The sequence below is a fragment of the Opisthocomus hoazin genome, chromosome 27, assembly GCF_030867145.1.
Source record: "Opisthocomus hoazin isolate bOpiHoa1 chromosome 27, bOpiHoa1.hap1, whole genome shotgun sequence".
Taxonomy (NCBI): domain Eukaryota; kingdom Metazoa; phylum Chordata; class Aves; order Opisthocomiformes; family Opisthocomidae; genus Opisthocomus; species Opisthocomus hoazin.
This window is the reverse complement of record NC_134440.1, coordinates 9,527,432-9,544,438: the sequence shown is the minus strand read 5'-3', so window position 1 is coordinate 9,544,438 and position 17,007 is coordinate 9,527,432. Positions and strand designations below refer to the sequence as shown.

The following is a 17,007-nucleotide window of genomic DNA, read 5'->3' as shown; positions in this document are numbered from 1 at the left end:
CAGTTGTTTGACGGTAGCAAGCCATTCGTCAAATGTCACGGCTGAGCCATGCCTTGTAACGAGCACCACATCATCTGTGCGGGGGGTAAGGATATTTTAAATGAGAAGCAAGGCACGTCATTACCTGAAGTCTGAGAGTCTGCTTCACACTGTTCCCTGTAGCATTGAATACTCTGATAAAGTCTGGTTAACTTTAACTTGGAACTTGACAGTGCTGGGTAGTTTAAAGTGCAAAACATACGCTTGTGTGGTTCAGGTTTTTCTGAATCACCCTCTGAAGAATCAAAAGTAAAATTCCTGTTAGTGTAGCATAGAGTCCTTGAGTGCCTGTGGACAAAATGCTCACTTCACTTTAAAGTAATCGCAGGTGTTTAGTTCTGCATGGCTATATTGGTGTCAAACTGCTTAATTTTGCTACTGAATTTTTCAGTCACTTGCAACACCATTAGGAGCAATTCCCGGTTTTCTCCGTGCTCACTGATAGTTATGGAATATCAGTGACTAAGAACTGGCTTCTTCTGGAACCTTCTAAAAAGTCCCACTTTTCCTCCCTTTTGCTTTTCTTTCTGCCCCTTCACATTTGCATTAAGATTTCTGTGTTGTAAAGCGCTGCTCCGAGCAGATCTGGTGTTTGGCTGCCCCAAGAAGAGTCTTGTGGCAGAGTTGGGCTTGCGTTTTTCTGCCCCCGCGGCAGAGTAGCAGGAAACTAGAGCTGCAGAAGAACCTGCTTAGCACCCTGACCTTGGGTTCTGCGAGGTCAGAGAAGTCCTAGTAGTGGTATGTAAGATACAGTGGCCTGGACAGGGGGGAGGTAACCTCTTTTTTTTGTTGGAATTAGACATTTTGGATCAGTCTAGTTCTCTTCAATGAAATCACAGCTTTGGTGCCCCTGTGACATTCTGTTAAATCAAAGCATTTTGTCTTTATTGACTGTGTTTGCAGGGTTAGAAACAATGTTTGATAATGCTTATTTTTCATAAAACAGTGACTGTGTATTTTTGTCTCCATTAATTCTCTGTTAATGAAGCATGTAGGGCAGAAAATGTCTTCTGCCTGGAATGAAGTTTTTAATGACTTATTGAACTAGCCTTAGCTTTCTGGAGACCGATTACTTTGATTCAAGAATCGATTTGAAAGCCGAAGTTTTGTTTTGTTTGGAATAAAGTATTTCATTATGATCAAAGCCTGTATGTTGTTGTGTTTTGTTTCAAATACAGCATGGTACTGAACAGTCTTATGTTCCATGTTTTAGATGGTGTTTATCAAATTTACAGAAACTCTTTGAAGCCACGAGGCTACTTATCCTTTAGTTTGTTACTGATGAATGCTATAGGAAGCTGACTGTAGCAGCAAACTATAGTGTCAGTTTATAGATAGTGTGTATGTTTAAACATAGTGCCAGTTTATATTCGTTACTATGAATGTGTACACGGGGATTCTAGCAGTTGGTAAAAGTGTGACTATGCATTTGTTTTGTAGTTTGAGATGTGATAACTTCTTTTTGTTTTTTTGCAGTAACTGTAATGAGAAGCTTGTGCATAGTAGGTGAATATTAGACAGGGTGCAGTGCTCCTTCAGCTCTTCCTGATCATACTGGAAAGATAGGGTGCTGGTCTCTTCATTCTCCAATTTGCCTATTGCATCCCTAAGCAAAGCTATGTCTGGAAGTACTTAACTTGTGATGAGTGAATCGGTACTTGGGGTCGGTGGGCAAATACTGGATTGTTGCTCTGTTGTTAGCTGTACTTGTATTTATGGCGAGCATGTCTTGTACCTCCAGGATTTTCAGAAGAGAACTATAGCACTCGTATTGGGTATTGTTCTTTCTGTCAGATCTGAAGACTGGCACTAGCCCTACCTCGGGGCTTTGAGCCCTGGGGAAACATTAGAAGGTCACGTCCCAAGATAGGATGGCACTGTGTCAAGTCCAAGATGTAACTTTTCACTGTTGCATCTTCTGGCCTTTTGTGGTAATTGCTGAGGCTTGTGAGTAGCTGTTGACCCACCTCAGTTGATGAAATCCTCTCTTCTTGGGGCTCTGGCTCATGAGGCTGAGAGCAAGAAAATGTCCTGAGGTTTGTCGGAGCTGTCTGCACTGATTAGAGTGTAGCCCTCTAGCACTGGACTCGGATGCAGTGGTGCCAGCTTGTGCTCTGTACTGATTTCCTACCCAGCAATGTGTGTAGTGTTGAATGTCCTCTCTTCTTGGAGCCACTGCTTCCCACCATAGATGATTCAAGGGAAGAAACAAGTCTTGTACCATCTTTTCTGTTGGGGGTGCCTGACTTTGCTAGGACATGCAGATTCTGGGGTCCGGGTTTCCAGCCAGTCTGCTCTGTTGGACTCCTCTTACAGGGGAACGTTTTTACAGCATTTTTCCTCCTTCAGTATCTGTTGATGCAGGAATCCAGGCTTTTGTGCCACTCAGGTCTTGCTGAATTTCGTGCAGCACAGATGCAGAGGACTCGTTATGGCAGGGTGTCTGCACACAATGCGGATGCTTCTAATCAATAGCTGTAAATTTTTGGAGAGAAACTGGTTGTCTTGAGTCTGCTGTTCATGCGGGTGTGCGCAGACTGTTAGTCCATCTGGACCAAACGCTAAAGCTGCGAGTTAGTCTGCCATGTGCGTAAGTTGGATTTAGTTTCTGTGTCTTCCCTTTTTCCTGCTGAAGTGTTGGTGCTTTCGAACCTGACTGTCTTAAAGCTCCGAAAAGGTTGGGTTAAACTTATCCCGTGTGGTTACGATCTCGGATAGCTGTGGGATCTGTTCGTTGCTCCTGACACCTGTAGCCCTGCTCTGAGTACCTGGTGACAGGTTTGCTGTGTGCACCTCTCTGTGAAAATGTTCTGTCTGATGGCAGTTGATTGGGGTAGGGAGGCATCCAGCTTCTTGAGGGTTCTTGGTCCCTCCCTCGCACCTTCTGTACTGCTTGAGCAGGGAATAAGGTATCCCTGTGATGCTCATGACTTTCCACTCTAGGAAATCTAGGATATGATCCTTCGGACTGCACCGAAGTCGACTACCAAAATACAGGGATCTCTGTGCAGACACTGAAAGGAGACAGTGGGCTTCCTCTCGACTGCCGGCATTGACTCATGTCGGTTTGAGCTGTGGTGGAGCTTGCTAACGTTGAACTCCTTGATCAGCAGCTGTCAGGGACAGTGGTACCACTCCACTGTTGCTGAAAAATGTGGAGCAGAATGAACATTTTGGGGTGACTTGCTAAGGTTGTGTGCAAAAATCTGGGGTCTTTGTTGAAAAACCCTGTCGTTACGGCTCACTTGCACTGCAGGTGTGCACGTGGCACGTTGCTTACAGGACCGGAAAGAAATCACTTCTAGATGGTTGGAATTCCTCGGGAATCAATATGCATCGGCAGCTTTTCCCTGTCTTTTCATGATATCTTCTCTAAAAGGCTTTCACAGAAATTATGCAGCTGAAAAAGAAATGAATGGCTGTGCCCTTGTAAGCTTTTAAAGCAAAAAGAGAAGGAGGATTTTATTGCACCACTCTGGGAGGCTGAAAGGCGGTAAGCAGCTCTCTAGCTCTCATGGCCGGGCAGCGCTCCACTCATTTCACTAGTGCAGGGCACTCCAGTCTAGAATTCTTAAGTGTTCTTGTTCTGTGGAAAGTATTTAAGTTTTCTCTTTGGCTGAAATTGTTTCCTTTTGCGTGGAAAACAACCACAAAATTGCTTATGCAGTTTTGCTGTGAGCTATGTGATAGGAACAGATCATTTACCCCTGGATTTTTTTTCTAGCTTTTTAATCACATTTGGTCGTGTGCAGTTTCTTTAAACGTTCATTCAAGAATGCCTAGCAACAATGGTTAACTTCATGCAAAGTGCAAATGGTTTGCAGACACATGGGCCAAATCCTGAAAATGTTTACACCCTGCTAGCTTTGCCAGCTTCACTTAATTTCCCTTCGCATAAGGTTGGCCGCAGAAGCTACCTCAGATGTAATAACTGAGTTTGGCCAAGGGTGTGGGAACACACTTAAGGTTGCTTGGGTTCTTGAAGTGGGTACAGAGCACAGCTGGCAGAAGCAGCAGCTGGTGCAGCAGTTCCTGGGCCCCGCGTCTAAAGGTTGTGGGAACTTCTGGGATTGTTGATGGACTTCCAAGAACCCTGTGAGGAACTGGAGTGCGTGGTGCTGCCAGGAAGGGATAGCTGCAGGACTAGCAAGGAGCTCGGAGCAGTGTCAGGTGTACCGGGTCAAAGGGGGGTTGGAGGTTTTATTCCAGCTGACCCCTGGTTAGGGAGGGTCAAGCATCTTTTTAGCTATTGTTTAGGACAGGGCTATAGAACAGTCTAGCCTAGAGCATAGCTCCCAGGGCACTGCAAGCAGACATAGCAGTGCAGAGGGGGACCATGGGCTATGTTGCGTCCAGCCTGTACGCACTTGGGAATGGTGGTGACATGCTGCATGGACTCCAGCAGTGGTTGCAGCAGCCAGCCCTGTAACATCACAGGCCTTGACCGAAGAAGAGAGTGCAGCGCTGCAGGGAGTGCCTGGGCTCTCGCACTCAGGCTGGATAGAGACGTGTGCTTATCGCTGCAGGAGGCGAGTGCTACTGGAGGACCTGTGTCACCGAGTGAAAGACCCACGGCTGGGTTGAAAACTAAGCTCAGAGGTTGGTGACCAGCAGCACAAAGTCCAGGTGAAGGCCAGTCACTAGTGAAGTACCCAAAGGTTCAATATCAGGGCCATTTCTGTTTAAAATTTGCGTTGATGACGTGGATGATGGGGCAGGTTGCACCCTCAGCGTGTTGGCAGCTGATAGCGGGCTGGGAGGAGCGGCTGGTACAGCAGGTGGGTGTGCTGCCCATCGGAGGGACCTCGGCAGTGTCCTCTGGAAGCTTCAGGGCAGGGCTGGCACAGCGGAGGATGACTTCCTGCTGTTCCGGGGTTGTGGGGATCCTTCCGCTCGATCTGGAGGCATTAAGAGGGTTAAATGTGTTCACGCCTCGTGTCCCTCCTCATGATACATAGGCACATAAAGTCGAAAAGGCCAGCACAGTTGTACTAGCCGTTGCATGAAGTACTCTGCTTTACAAAAGCTGACATCTTCGCTTTATCTGACTGCTTTTTCCCCCCTCAAGCCCTAAAAATGAGCCATGTAGCAAAATCCTCAGCTGTACTCTAATTGAATTTCTCAGCATGTTTGTGGTGGGAGTTATTGTTCCCCGTGTTGTTAGAATACTTTCATTCTCTTCCGAGGGAGAAGCGGGATGTTTCTGCAGAATAATGATGCAGTTCAGCTGAACCTATGATTGTGTTGCCTCGGAACACTTGCTGAGGTTTTGCATTGTAATGTTTGCAGCCAAAAAAGTGTTGTTATTTGAAAGCTTGAAGTGTCTTCCTGAGGGGGTGGGGGGAGTGGATTTTTCAGCCCTCAGCATCTTGAGTAGTCAGATTTCTGTTTCAACCACAGATTAACAAAATCTGTCCGAAAGTTTAAAGAAATGAGGTCTTACAGCAAGTGGGCAAGGCATTTTCCTCCCAAAGCCTTCCTCAAGAAATCAGCCTGTGGTATTCATGGGCAATTTTGGGCCTGGTGTTTTCTGTGTGCACTTCACAAATCCTTTTCGCTTCACAGCATCTAGGATGCTGGTAGTTCGTCTGGAAAAAGAGCCCTGGAGCAACTTAAATGAAATCTCAGTAGAAAAATGTTCTGGAAATGAGAGAAAGGAAAAAATATAAAGAAAACATGTAGAAATTAGAAGTGTGCGAAAGGGCTTCATTAAATGAAATGAATTACTAAAAATAGTAAACCTTTTGTTTTCAGGATTTAAAGCTGTCACTCTAAAAAAATCTACCATACACAGTAAAAGTATTGTGGAGATAGTGAGATCCTTGGAAGCTGTCTCTGAGCCAGGGTAAAGAACATGCTTATACCAGGTTAGCTTTGTCCCTTTTGACATTTTTTCTGAAGTACTCTGTTTGAATTGCTTGTAGTCGTCTTCGTCTCAAGGCAAATGCTGTTTATTTTGTGAATGGAGGAGAGGCCGCTTTATTTGTGATTCGTAGTGTTTTCCTGAGTTGTTTTACAGTCAGGCTTTTCAAACCTGTTAAATGTGATTATGCCCTTAAAACTTCAGTAAAGGAGAGTCTTCATCCTTTGGCCATGGAACAGAGTGGCTTGTGTCCTGCTTTATAAAGCCAAATGGAGGAGTGGGGACACATTCTGCATTTGGAAATCATCATCGGTAAAACTAGATATTATTTTCTTTGTTTCCTTTCTAGTTCCTTTCTGTTGCCATCAAAAGTCTTCTCAGTAAGACATGCTGGTTTGAAGTCTTAAGCAGAAGCAGGAATTAGCTCAGATAGCAATCTGTGTCTTGGTCACAGAAACTGTAATAAAGCTGAATTCAGTGACTGTGGATGTTGGACAGACACTGACCATAGACGCAGTTAAAGGACAAATATCATGGAAATGCTTAAATAGAAACCTGAACTTTTCGGTTTATACTCTGGAGGGTATGGTTAAAGTGTAAGTGGAGCATGGTGCAGTGATTCTTGGTGTAGTGTCGTACAGCAGAACTGTAAAAAAATGATTTGGAATGAATAATTACAGCTTCAAGAAGTTATTCAGACAAAAAAAAAGAAAAATCTTGCTTCTGTTTTCTAAAATCTGTATAAAATACTGTAGCATTTGAGGGAGACAAAGTGAAAGTGATTTTTAGGATTCGGGCCCTGTACTAGGCCTACCTGGTTCTGTGCCAAGCAGCACGTTTTCTAGTTTACTGGGGCTTGCTGTGGTCACCATGGTGTAAGGGGGAAGGAACGGGTGTGTTTCAGAGCAGCAAAGCAGCTTCTCGGCGTCACTGGCAAAGCCCGCGGCGAGGATGATGCTGAGGAAGGGCGACTGGTGGCTTGGGTCAGGAGAAGAGCTTTGGTTTGTGCTATGGCTTTCGGCTTCAGATCCCTGTGTTTTCAGAGGGGCTGAGATGCCTCATCTTTGTTTAGCGAAGGAAGGAGTGTAGAGGGTGTTCCCTGTATTTTCAAAAATATTCTGTGAGCTGTGTGTTAGACTAGTAATAAATAGAATCACTTCTGTGTTGTGATGGTAGGGTTTGATCAGCATAAACTTGAAATGGAAAATCATGCCTTTCTACGGTTAGTTTTGAAGATCGGTGGTTAAATACTTGGGATGTTTGTTCACATCCAAAAATATATTTTGACAAAAGTCCTTGAAGAAGCTGCTTTCTTTTCCGTTTTTGTAAGGAGACTTTGTGGTATGCAAACAGAAACTGCAAAGAGGGTAACAAAAAGCAACTGCTTGTCTCCAAACAGACTGGATCGATGGGCCGAGGCCAGCTGTGTGAGGTTCAACAAGGCCGAGTGCTGGGTCCTGCACCTGGGTCACCACAACCCCACGCAACGCTCCAGCCTTGGGGCAGAGAGGCCGGAGAGCTGCCCGGCAGAAAAGGCCCTGGGGGTGCTGGTGGAGAGCCGGCTGCCCATGAGCCAGCAGTGTGTCCGGGTGGCCAAGAACCAGTGACAGGACGAGAGGCAATGGCTTCAAGTTGCATCAGGGGAGGTTTAGATTGGATATTAGGAAAAATTTCTTCACTGAAATAGTGGTCAGGCATTGGACCAGGCTGTCCAGGGCAGTGGGGGAGTCCCCATCCCTGGAGGTGTTCAAAAAATGTGTAGATACTGCACTTCAGGACATGGTTTAGCAGGCATGGGGGTGTTGGGGTGAGGGCTGGACTTGATGATCTTGGAGGTCTTTTCCGACCTATGATTCTGTGATTCAAAGTCGAGCCAAGCAGTGCATGTAGAACACGTCAGGTTCTGAAGTTGTCATTTACAATATTAAAGTGAAAAAGTGGTTAACAGTTACGATGTGGAGCAGATCTAACATTAGGCTGAAGGATGTAAGGAGGAGCTAGAAACCAGCACTATCTCCTGAGACCAGTGGACAAAAAATGACAGAAGAAAACTAGTGGAAACCTACAGAAACGAGTTAACACTCAATTAAAAATAGACTGCGAGAGTGAGTGCTTCCAAAAACGTGTGACAGAATAACGAGGCCACTGAAAACTGGCAGTCTGTATTGCTAGCCATGTAGCAGTTTTGGTAATTCCAGACTTCGGAACTTGTCCTGGTTTCGGCTGGGACAGAGTTAATTTTCTTCCCGGTAACTGCTGTGCTTGGGATGGTAGGAGGGTACAGGTTTAAGGGCACTGGTCTGGCCTCCCGCTCAGAGCAGCATCGGCTCTGAGGGCAGGCCAGGTTACTCGGGACTTTATCCCATCTGGTCTTGTAAACCTCCACGCTCTCCAGTCCCCTGAGCATCCTGGTGGCCCTTCGCTGAGCTCACTCCAGTTTAGCAACGTCTTTCCCGTTTTGGGGGACATTCAAAATCGGATGCGGTGTTCTGTGTGTTGTCTGGCGAGGGCTTAGTAAAGGGGGATGATCTGTTCCTTCTGTCTCCTGGATGTACTTCTGTCAGCACGGTGCGGGATGCTGTTAACCTGCTCTGTCGTCCTGCTCACGCTCGCCTTGCTCCATCCGCTGACTGCCAGCTCCTTTTCCCCAGAGCTGCTCTCCAGCCCAGCCTGTGGTGTTGCTGGGGTTTCTTCCCTCCCACTATCAGGACTTTGTTCGTAGGGTGCCTGTAGGGCCATTCCTCCAGCGTGTTTGGGTCCCTCTGGGTGGCAGTCCTGCCCTCCAGTGTGTTGACAGGTTCCTCCCAGCCTGGTGTCATCCCCAGTCTTGGTGAGATCGCACTTCCATCACCTCCTCCAGATCATGGGTAGAAAGTTAGACAGCAGGTCCCAGGATAGTTCCCTGCAAAGCTCTGCTTGTTGCAGGCGTACACGCGGAGTGTGTGTGGGTTTGGGGGGTTTTTCTTGGTCTCTTTTTGAAGACAGATGTGGCATTTGCCTTTCTGCAGTTGTTGGGGACCACTTCCAATTTTCACAACAATTCGAAGATGACAGCAGTTTTGCCCAGGACATGAGCCTGGTGTCTCAGCACCTTAGAAAGAGAGTGTCTCGTCCCACGGACTTCACAGAATCCCAGCATGGCAGGGGCTGGCAGGGCCCTCTGGGGATCCCCCAGCCCAACCCCCTGCCCAAGCAGGGTCACCCAGAGCAGCTGCACAGCACCGTGTCCAGGCGGGGCTGGAATATCTCCAGAGAAGGAGACTCCACAGCCTCCCTGGGCAGCCTGGGCCAGGGCTCCGTCACCCTCAGAGGGAAGAAGTTCTTCCTCGGGTTCAGCTGGAGCTTCCTCTGCTTCAGTTGGTGCCCGTTGGCCCTTGTCCTGTCGCTGGGCACCACTGAACAGAGTCTGGCCCCGTCCTCCTGACACCCACCCTTGAGATATTGAAGTTCTCGTGACTGGTCAGTCCCTGACTTGATCTCCATCCGCTGGTCCTTCTCCCTGAACCCTTTTGTGAAGTTCAGAGGCCTGTTAGACTTTGTCATGAAGAGTGAGGCAAGATGGCGGCGTGTACCGCACTCTCCAAACCACGCACCCTACTGAGCCGCTGGCCCACGTTGTCCTTTTCCAGCCCTGTACTGCTGAGACAGCAGCAGGAGCTTTTCTTGTTGCCCTTGATGTTATTTTGTTTGTTTGCATTCCTGTCAAGCTCTGGCTTTCCTGAGGCTGAGTGGACAGTGTTTCCGAGTTCTTCCTTTTGTCGGCTGTGGCTTCTTCCATCTCCCGCACGCTGCCTGCGGCGCTGGACCTCTGCCATGGGTGCCCTCCTTCGCCGGGCTGCTCTGCTGACACATCTGCTTGTTTTCCTGCCTGTGAGGGTGCTGGGAAGCAACAGATGCTGTGTGCATGGCGTTGACTCGTCTCGGGGGTTAGAATATGGCCTCCGGATCGCTCGCGCTGCCAGTCCTACCTTGCCGCACGTCTGCATTGGCACAGCCCTTTCTTGGGAGGTTTGATGCGAGGGTGCCTGCGTTTTTCTCAGGGTTGGGGTGGTGAAGTATCCCCAGCTACGCGGTGGTGTAACTGTACGGAAGAAAGCCCACACAAGGCAGATCTGAGCACTTGTAATCTGTTCTCATCCTCTGAAACTACGGAGTCACCGCTTTGCGTTCTGCTTTTTCAGCAGGTTTGTGTCTGGTGGTTGGACGTGGTGGTTCTTGATACATTCGTACGTGTTGAAGCTGCCCGGTTCTCACTCACCGTGAGCTTTGTGAAGCCAAGCACACAAAAAAAACCAAACACAACTCTCTTTCCAAGATGCCGCATCCTCCCCTGAGTGATGTTCGGGGAGATCTGTTCCATCCTTCTGTGTTATTTACTTTGGCTTTTAAAATGTAATCTTAAAACACTGTTTCTCAGTTCAGAAAACAAATTCTAATCTAAAATGCCCTCATACGAACATGCTCTGACATAACCTAAATTTAAACCCGTCTCCTGGTTTCTCGAGAAGGATAGGATGGGGAGAATCTGTGCTAGCTGCATGCAGGGAGGCCAGCTAGTCTGCAGTGAAGTGGAGAACAGGGACTAGCTCTGGTCTCGTGCTGGGCTCCCCAGGGAACCCCGGGTCATCCGTGAGCAGCGGGAGGGGAGTGAGAAACGAGCTGGTAGCTGAAGCGATGCGTCTCGGGGAGCTGGAAGCAGGGACACGGACAGAAAACCAAGTGATGCACAGGAAGAGAATGAGTGCCCGCTTTCATGAAAGGGCTTTTGAGCTTGGGAACAGAATGAGATTCTTTCTGCTGAAGGAGTGTCGTGGTTTGCTTAAAGCTAGGTTTGATGGTCACACTGTTAGCTGTTCAGCCAGATAAGGACCTCCTTGTTTCTTTTTTTTAGTCTTTGTCTCAAGTAGATTTGCATTTATGGATATCCAAACTTTTTAAAGTGTTTTAAAGGTTTTTAAATTATTACCCACTAAAATAGTTTGAAAACTGTCACAGTGCTGCCTTCTTTTGCACGATAGATTTCTAGCAGGCTCTTAACATCATGGTAAAGCAGATAACTTGTTTCCTTGCTTGGGATAAACACCTGACAGAAATCATAATGCTGTGTAAATGCCGATTCCGTACGTGTTTTCTGGTATGCCCTAAAAGGTAGTTTGTGCTGTTTAGGAGGAGGGAATACAGAGTAAAATTGTGAAGCAGAGAGCGTTCCTGAGAGCGATCTGTCAGGGGAGCGGTGCAATATGCCTCTTGCAGTGAGGGGCTGTCGTGTGTTAGGTATCGTAGCTTGTTCAGAGACGCAGACTCATAACTGAACAGCAGGAGATGCCTGAGGCTGATGGCTTGAAGTAGTTAGAGCAAGATAAGTTACTGTAGGTTGTCAATTTTGTGTGGGTTGGCTTTTTTTAGCACTTAAGGACTGTAATGATGTAATTTAAAGGTGGTAAGTATAGTCGAAGAGGGAAGATCTGTATTCTACATTTTTTTGTAGAGGAGAGGTAATTGCTATTTTCTTACCTAGTGGCAGGTAAAAGTTAACAGGACTATAATTTCTGGGTTTTAGTATGAATTTATTGTGAAATGCCTGCAGCGAATATGAGAAAATCTGGTAACTGTTGGAATCCTGCCACTTTTCAGACCCTGCTTTTTTTGATCTGTGTTTGTTTCTGTCAATCCCATTTTGTCCCTGTCCTCTTTTCCCGCGGCTTTCAAACTCCTTGGTAAGGAACAGTCCCTGAGCCACCTGTATGAAGTGAGAAGTGGAGAAGGTGCGGAATTTTGCTCAGATGAGAACGATAAAGAAGGCCAAGGGGGTATGGTCACTGCTTGCGTGTGCTGTGGGGAGCAGGCACCCAGGGGCTGCGTGTGTCAGCTCGAGGACAGTGATTGCTTTAGAACAAGTGGATACGGAGTATGAAGACCTGCATTCAGAGAAGGAGAGCACTGGAGAGGGTTTGGAGAACGTGCTTTGGATCAGAGTGCCTGAGACACAGATCTGGCTGCTTTTAATGTGGAGCTGGCTTACGTTTTAGGGAAAGGGAGTATGTACAGTTTGGGATTTCAGGGACTGGACCCGGATCATGTGTCTCTTTTGGTCGTCTGTGGCCAGGAGTGCTGTTACTTACATACAGGATAAAACTTAATCTTCCTTGTCACTGATCTCAAACAGTTCAGAAAAATACAACCTGCTGCTTCGTAAGAAGGCTGCTGGGTGCCTGCCTGCTGCATTCTCTGGGAACGTGTTGCAAGAAAATAGGGAAGGATACTCACTTGCGCTGGTCGTAGGCTGAGCCCCTGGTCTCCATGACTTAGAGTACTAAAGATAGCTTAATAAATTTATACGGTGTGGAATCCTGGTCTTCTTCCCTTGCCGGAAGAGTATGGTCACCCCCTCCCCAGCGCAGCGTCCACCGGGAGAGTGGCAGCCCTGGCTGCCAGGGCTCAGTGGCTCGGACTCGAAGGGGTTAGTCTGGTTGAAGTCTGTTTCCCTGGTCTTTGAGGGCCTATTTCCATCAGTTTTAGTAGGACCTGGTTCTGTTCAGTAGTTTGCTGGAATATTCATGTTTATGTGGCTTTTGGGACAGACTGAAAGTACCTATAAAGCAGCTGGTGCTCTGAGCCTTCAGAGCAGGCCTGGCCTGCTGTACCTGGGAGGGGTGCCGGACCCTTCCCACCTGCCTAGGAAGGAAAAAGCCATTGCCTACTGTCTGCGTGATATTTGTTCCCTCTTAAGCTTGTCTTTGGTTTCTTGGTCAGACTCTGGAGAAATAAGCCAGGGTCCAGGTGCTAAACATCTTCCTAATTGTTAAATTATTTGTTTTCTTAATCAGGGGCGAAGACTCTCAGTAGGTAAGTGATTGTGGACTAACCAGATTTGATCTAAACGATTGACCATCTCTGACTAATAAAACAAAATGAATGTTACAAAGAAATCAACAAAAACCGTGCTGCAGGTACATGTAAGATATGTCTGCAAAATCCTGATGAAAGTTACCTGTAGATCTTTAAAGGATAAAGGTGCAGAAGTTGGTGTCTAAGATCTTGCTTTTACTGCATTTATTTGTTTCCTAAGCAGAGTTAAATCCTACTTGGCTATCAAAGAGTGATTTGCCATTCTAGTTGTGCAGAAGTGCCTGGCATCGTTTGGTCTGTGCTAGCGGAGATCTTTGAACACTAGGTCTGGAAGAGAGCAGAATATTGTCCCTATGCAAGGGTTGAACACGAAGGGGATCTGGCTTCTGTAAGAGCTTTAGCAGACACAGAAAGTTAACTGGGACTGTTTATACAAGGAGCGCATTAGGAAACGGGCAGTGGCGTGGCTGGGGTTGTGATGAGTTACCGGGCTGTTAGCATCCGCAGCAGCGCAAGGCGAGCGCGGGGGCACGCCGGCAGTCGTGCTGTGCAGTGGTCCTGCAGTCCGTCTGCCGTGGGTGCGAACGCGGAGGCTTACCCAGGGCTGCCCTCCGCCCCGGGGGGCTCTGGGCTGCTGGGTCCCCATTCCTGCAGTAGGCTGGTGGTGCCGTTTGCAGTAGACGGAGTTAATCTGCGGTTGCTGTTATGGCCCTTTTCTTCAGTTTCTCTGACATTTTGTGCTGGCATAGTCACCATTAGCCTTTTTTTTTTTTTTTGAGGGGGAGTGGTGGTGGTGTGTGTATATCTGGTGTTCTGACATGTCTGGAAAGTGTAAGAAAACTTCCTTGCCAGCTAAAACTATTGCGGAGCCACGCTGTGTGATTCAGAAAGGGCTGTATTTCAGGAGAGAATCCTCCACTGTGACGATTAGCTGTGTCTTCTAACGTTCTCAAGCTGAACAACAGAGCTTAATAATAACTTCAGTATGTATACTGTTCAAGTAAAATAGCACATTCTCCTGCGCATGCTTACAGTTTTCTTTAGAAAGTCCCATAGATCTGTCTGAGACGAGGAGAAGTTGTCTGAAACAGGTTTATCTTTTACTGAAGGAGAATTGCTTTATTGCACTGAGACAGTCTTAAAAGTATTTTAGTTAATTTTAGTGAGAAGTGACAAGAGCCTCTCATTGTTTGAAGTTGCAACCCAAAATGATCTTAGTATGTAGTGTTAGAATTGATAGTAGCGTTTGTGGAGGGTGGAGACAGAAGCAGAACAAATAAATACCCAGATAAATGTAGTTTGCCTTAAATGTTTCAAAGATTTGTGTTGTTATTCTCAAATTCGTTTTGTAAGCGTTAGAAGTAAACTTATATGAAGTAATAGTGCAGGAATTGTCTGCATTAAAGAGAATTTTTCACTCTTCAGTTTCACTTAGTTACACGAATATATGAAGGATTGAAAACTTTTTTCCCTCTTGTCTCCAGGAGTGCAGGTTGGAATAGCTGCACAGAAAGGAGTAGCCTGGTGATTTCTTACCCAGCAGTTCATCCGCTGACATTTTCTCAACTTCTGCTCTTTATCTACAGGAGTTTGTACTTACGAACCTTGTTAAATTCTTGCCTTTGTTCCACATCCACTAAGTTTACAAGACTGTTCAGAGTCGGTACTTTAGTCTTAAATTTCCTCCTGTTGGTGGATGATCTGCGGCTGTCTGATACACAGTGTCCCTGAAGACAGAGGGGTGGCCAAAGGGTGAATGGAAGGCTTGGACTTACTTCAGATGGTGTGTGCCAGCCTTGAGAGACTTCTTCAGCTTATTTAAATATTTGCTGTGTGGATTAAATTTATGTTGAGTTCACTTTTTCTCGTTTGCATTTCCTTTAATTTTGATGGTGATAACTTTCTTTTGTTAGGATTAATTTTAAAAATGCTTTTCCATGTAGGACACAGCTTAGGCTATGGCTTTGTGAACTACGTTACTGCAAAAGATGCTGAAAGAGCAATAAACACACTGAATGGCCTCAGACTTCAGTCAAAAACTATCAAGGTAGGATGTCTAGATTTTTTTCTGTCTTCTCTGAAAATGTCATTCTAATAAACTTCATGATGGTGATAGGGCTTGCGTGCTCTCCAACTGCAAGAAAGGTAGAATGTGGGAGAAGAGTGGTGCAGTGAGCTGTGAAGGCTCCCGGCTTGTGTAACAGCTTTGTATTCAAAGATTCCCTTTCTTCATTCCCACCAATTTACAGCAATAGGTGGGATCGTTCCAAATTGTTGCCAGGCTTTTGAACTCACATCTCAGGTACTTGATGATCTCTGTTTGAAATGGTGTTAATACACATGCACTCCTCTTCCAAAATAACAGCAGGTACTCTGTGGAATAGGACATCACACCTGCTTAGGTGACACTTGTCACTTCCTCTAGTAGCAGAAATTGAGATGGAAAACTGCACTCCAGCTGGTGAAATCGTTTTATGAGGCTTTAAAAAATATCCTGACAGCACAAGTTCTTGGTGTGATCCGTGGTTACTGACAGGTCCAGTATCCGAGTCAGAGCTTCAGACAGGAATGCTTCAACCTCGCCAGTAGGTTTGTTGGGAGCATTGGGATTGCTCTGCTGCTGCCTCTGTATGGCAGTGCCGCTGCATTCTTTATCTGGAGGGTAAACCCAGCGTGAATGGAGTTCTATGGGGACACGACTTTTCTGGTTTTGTTCTGGCAGTTTTCCCCTACCTTCTCCCTGTTCTGCTTTTTTGAACCCCAATAAAGAAATGCCTGCGTTATTTAGTGGGGAATAAACAAAGGTGACTCATGACAAAATAAACTTTTCTTGCCTATTTACAACCTGAACGTGCCTCCTTTTTTTTTTGTTTCTTTTCCTTTTTAAAGGTTTCCTATGCTCGTCCAAGTTCTGAAGTTATCAAGGATGCTAATTTATATATTAGTGGACTACCAAGGTCAATGACACAAAAAGATGTAGAAGATATGTTTTCACGTTTTGGACGCATCATCAACTCACGTGTGCTTGTGGATCAAACTACAGGTGTGTTCTGCTGCGCTAGCGTCGTAGATCTGTAGTGTATAGCGTGTTTGACATTTGTCGGAGACTGGTAGTTCCTCAACTAAATTAGACTTTCACAAACCATCCATGACATCTGGTGTCTACTGCTGGAGGAGCTGTAACAGGATGTCCTCTTCTGGTCAGCTTTAGCAGGCTGAGCTGCTGATTTGCCAGACCTGCTCTTTGCTCTGACGCTGGGCGTTGCTGTAGTGCGGTGTGCTTCTGGGCAGTGTTGTGGTCTGGAGTGCTAACCTGACCTTTACAGAAATGCAGCTATTATCCACAAGTAAATTCCAGGCCATATTTGTATATTAAAAAGCAAAACAATAATGCGTTTTGTCTTTTACACCAACTTGGAACACAGTTTCCTTGTATTTTAAAAGATTTGAGGTGTTTTACAGTCCTCTGTGGTTGCTGCTAACCAAGACAATGAACTTAATGTGTTCAGCACTACCCTCTTGAATTTTCTGAATGTGTTTTTTAATTTTAAAAACACAAGTGAGAAGTTGCTTAGTTAAGCACTTAGCTCAGGAGAGACCAAAGTTAAAGGTTTCCTTTATTAATGTTAATTCTGACACAGTGTTACAATGTGTTTCAGAGTTCTAATTTCTTGCCTAATTATTTCAGACTGTATAACTAGAGAGTATGTGTTACCCTGTAACCGCTGTAGGCCATCAGCAGCTTTTGGTGGGGTTAATCTGACTAAATGCTAAAGTCTGCAGTGTTGAGGATCTCCATCAGAGGTAGCTCCTTGTGCAGGCGTCTGCTTTGAAGTGTATCGATTTCATCAGACTGCACTGCAAATATGGCTGTGTAAAAGCAAGCTGAGGTGCCTGGATGAGGTCTGGATGCTGACATTGTACGCATGCCAGTGTGGAGCGAGGAAAATCCTGTCCTTCCTTTCCTAGAGAGAAGGATTCATCTTGTCCAAGTTTGAGATCTGCACGGTTCTGTCTCTAGAGCTAGTTATCTAGGTGACAATAGGTAGAAGCAAGAAAAGACTTCTGGAGTACAGATTAAAACAGATGACTGAAATAGCCATCCTGCTCTGGCTGCCAGTGGAGTCTGGATAGCTGGCATCTGTCTGGCAGAGCTGTACAATGAGGTGACAGGAGGCATACAATTACAATTTCTCCAGGAATAATACAGTTTTCACTGAGTGTGCTGAGGCATGATGTTGTCTAATTCAATGTCA

At 46.1% G+C, this 17,007-nt stretch overlaps 1 protein-coding gene across 4 annotated transcripts in view; it reads left to right on the top strand.

The window, feature by feature from the left end:
- The window catches only part of ELAVL1 (ELAV like RNA binding protein 1), a 46,079-nt gene that overhangs the window by 13,742 nt on the left and 15,330 nt on the right, over positions 1 to 17,007 (top strand). For all 4 annotated transcript variants that reach the window (XM_075444291.1, XM_075444288.1, XM_075444290.1 and 1 more), the window contains exons 3-4: positions 14,695 to 14,798; positions 15,641 to 15,794. In XM_075444291.1, the coding sequence (XP_075300406.1) occupies positions 14,695 to 14,798; positions 15,641 to 15,794 (258 nt within the window). The remainder of the gene's footprint in view (positions 1 to 14,694; positions 14,799 to 15,640; positions 15,795 to 17,007) is intronic.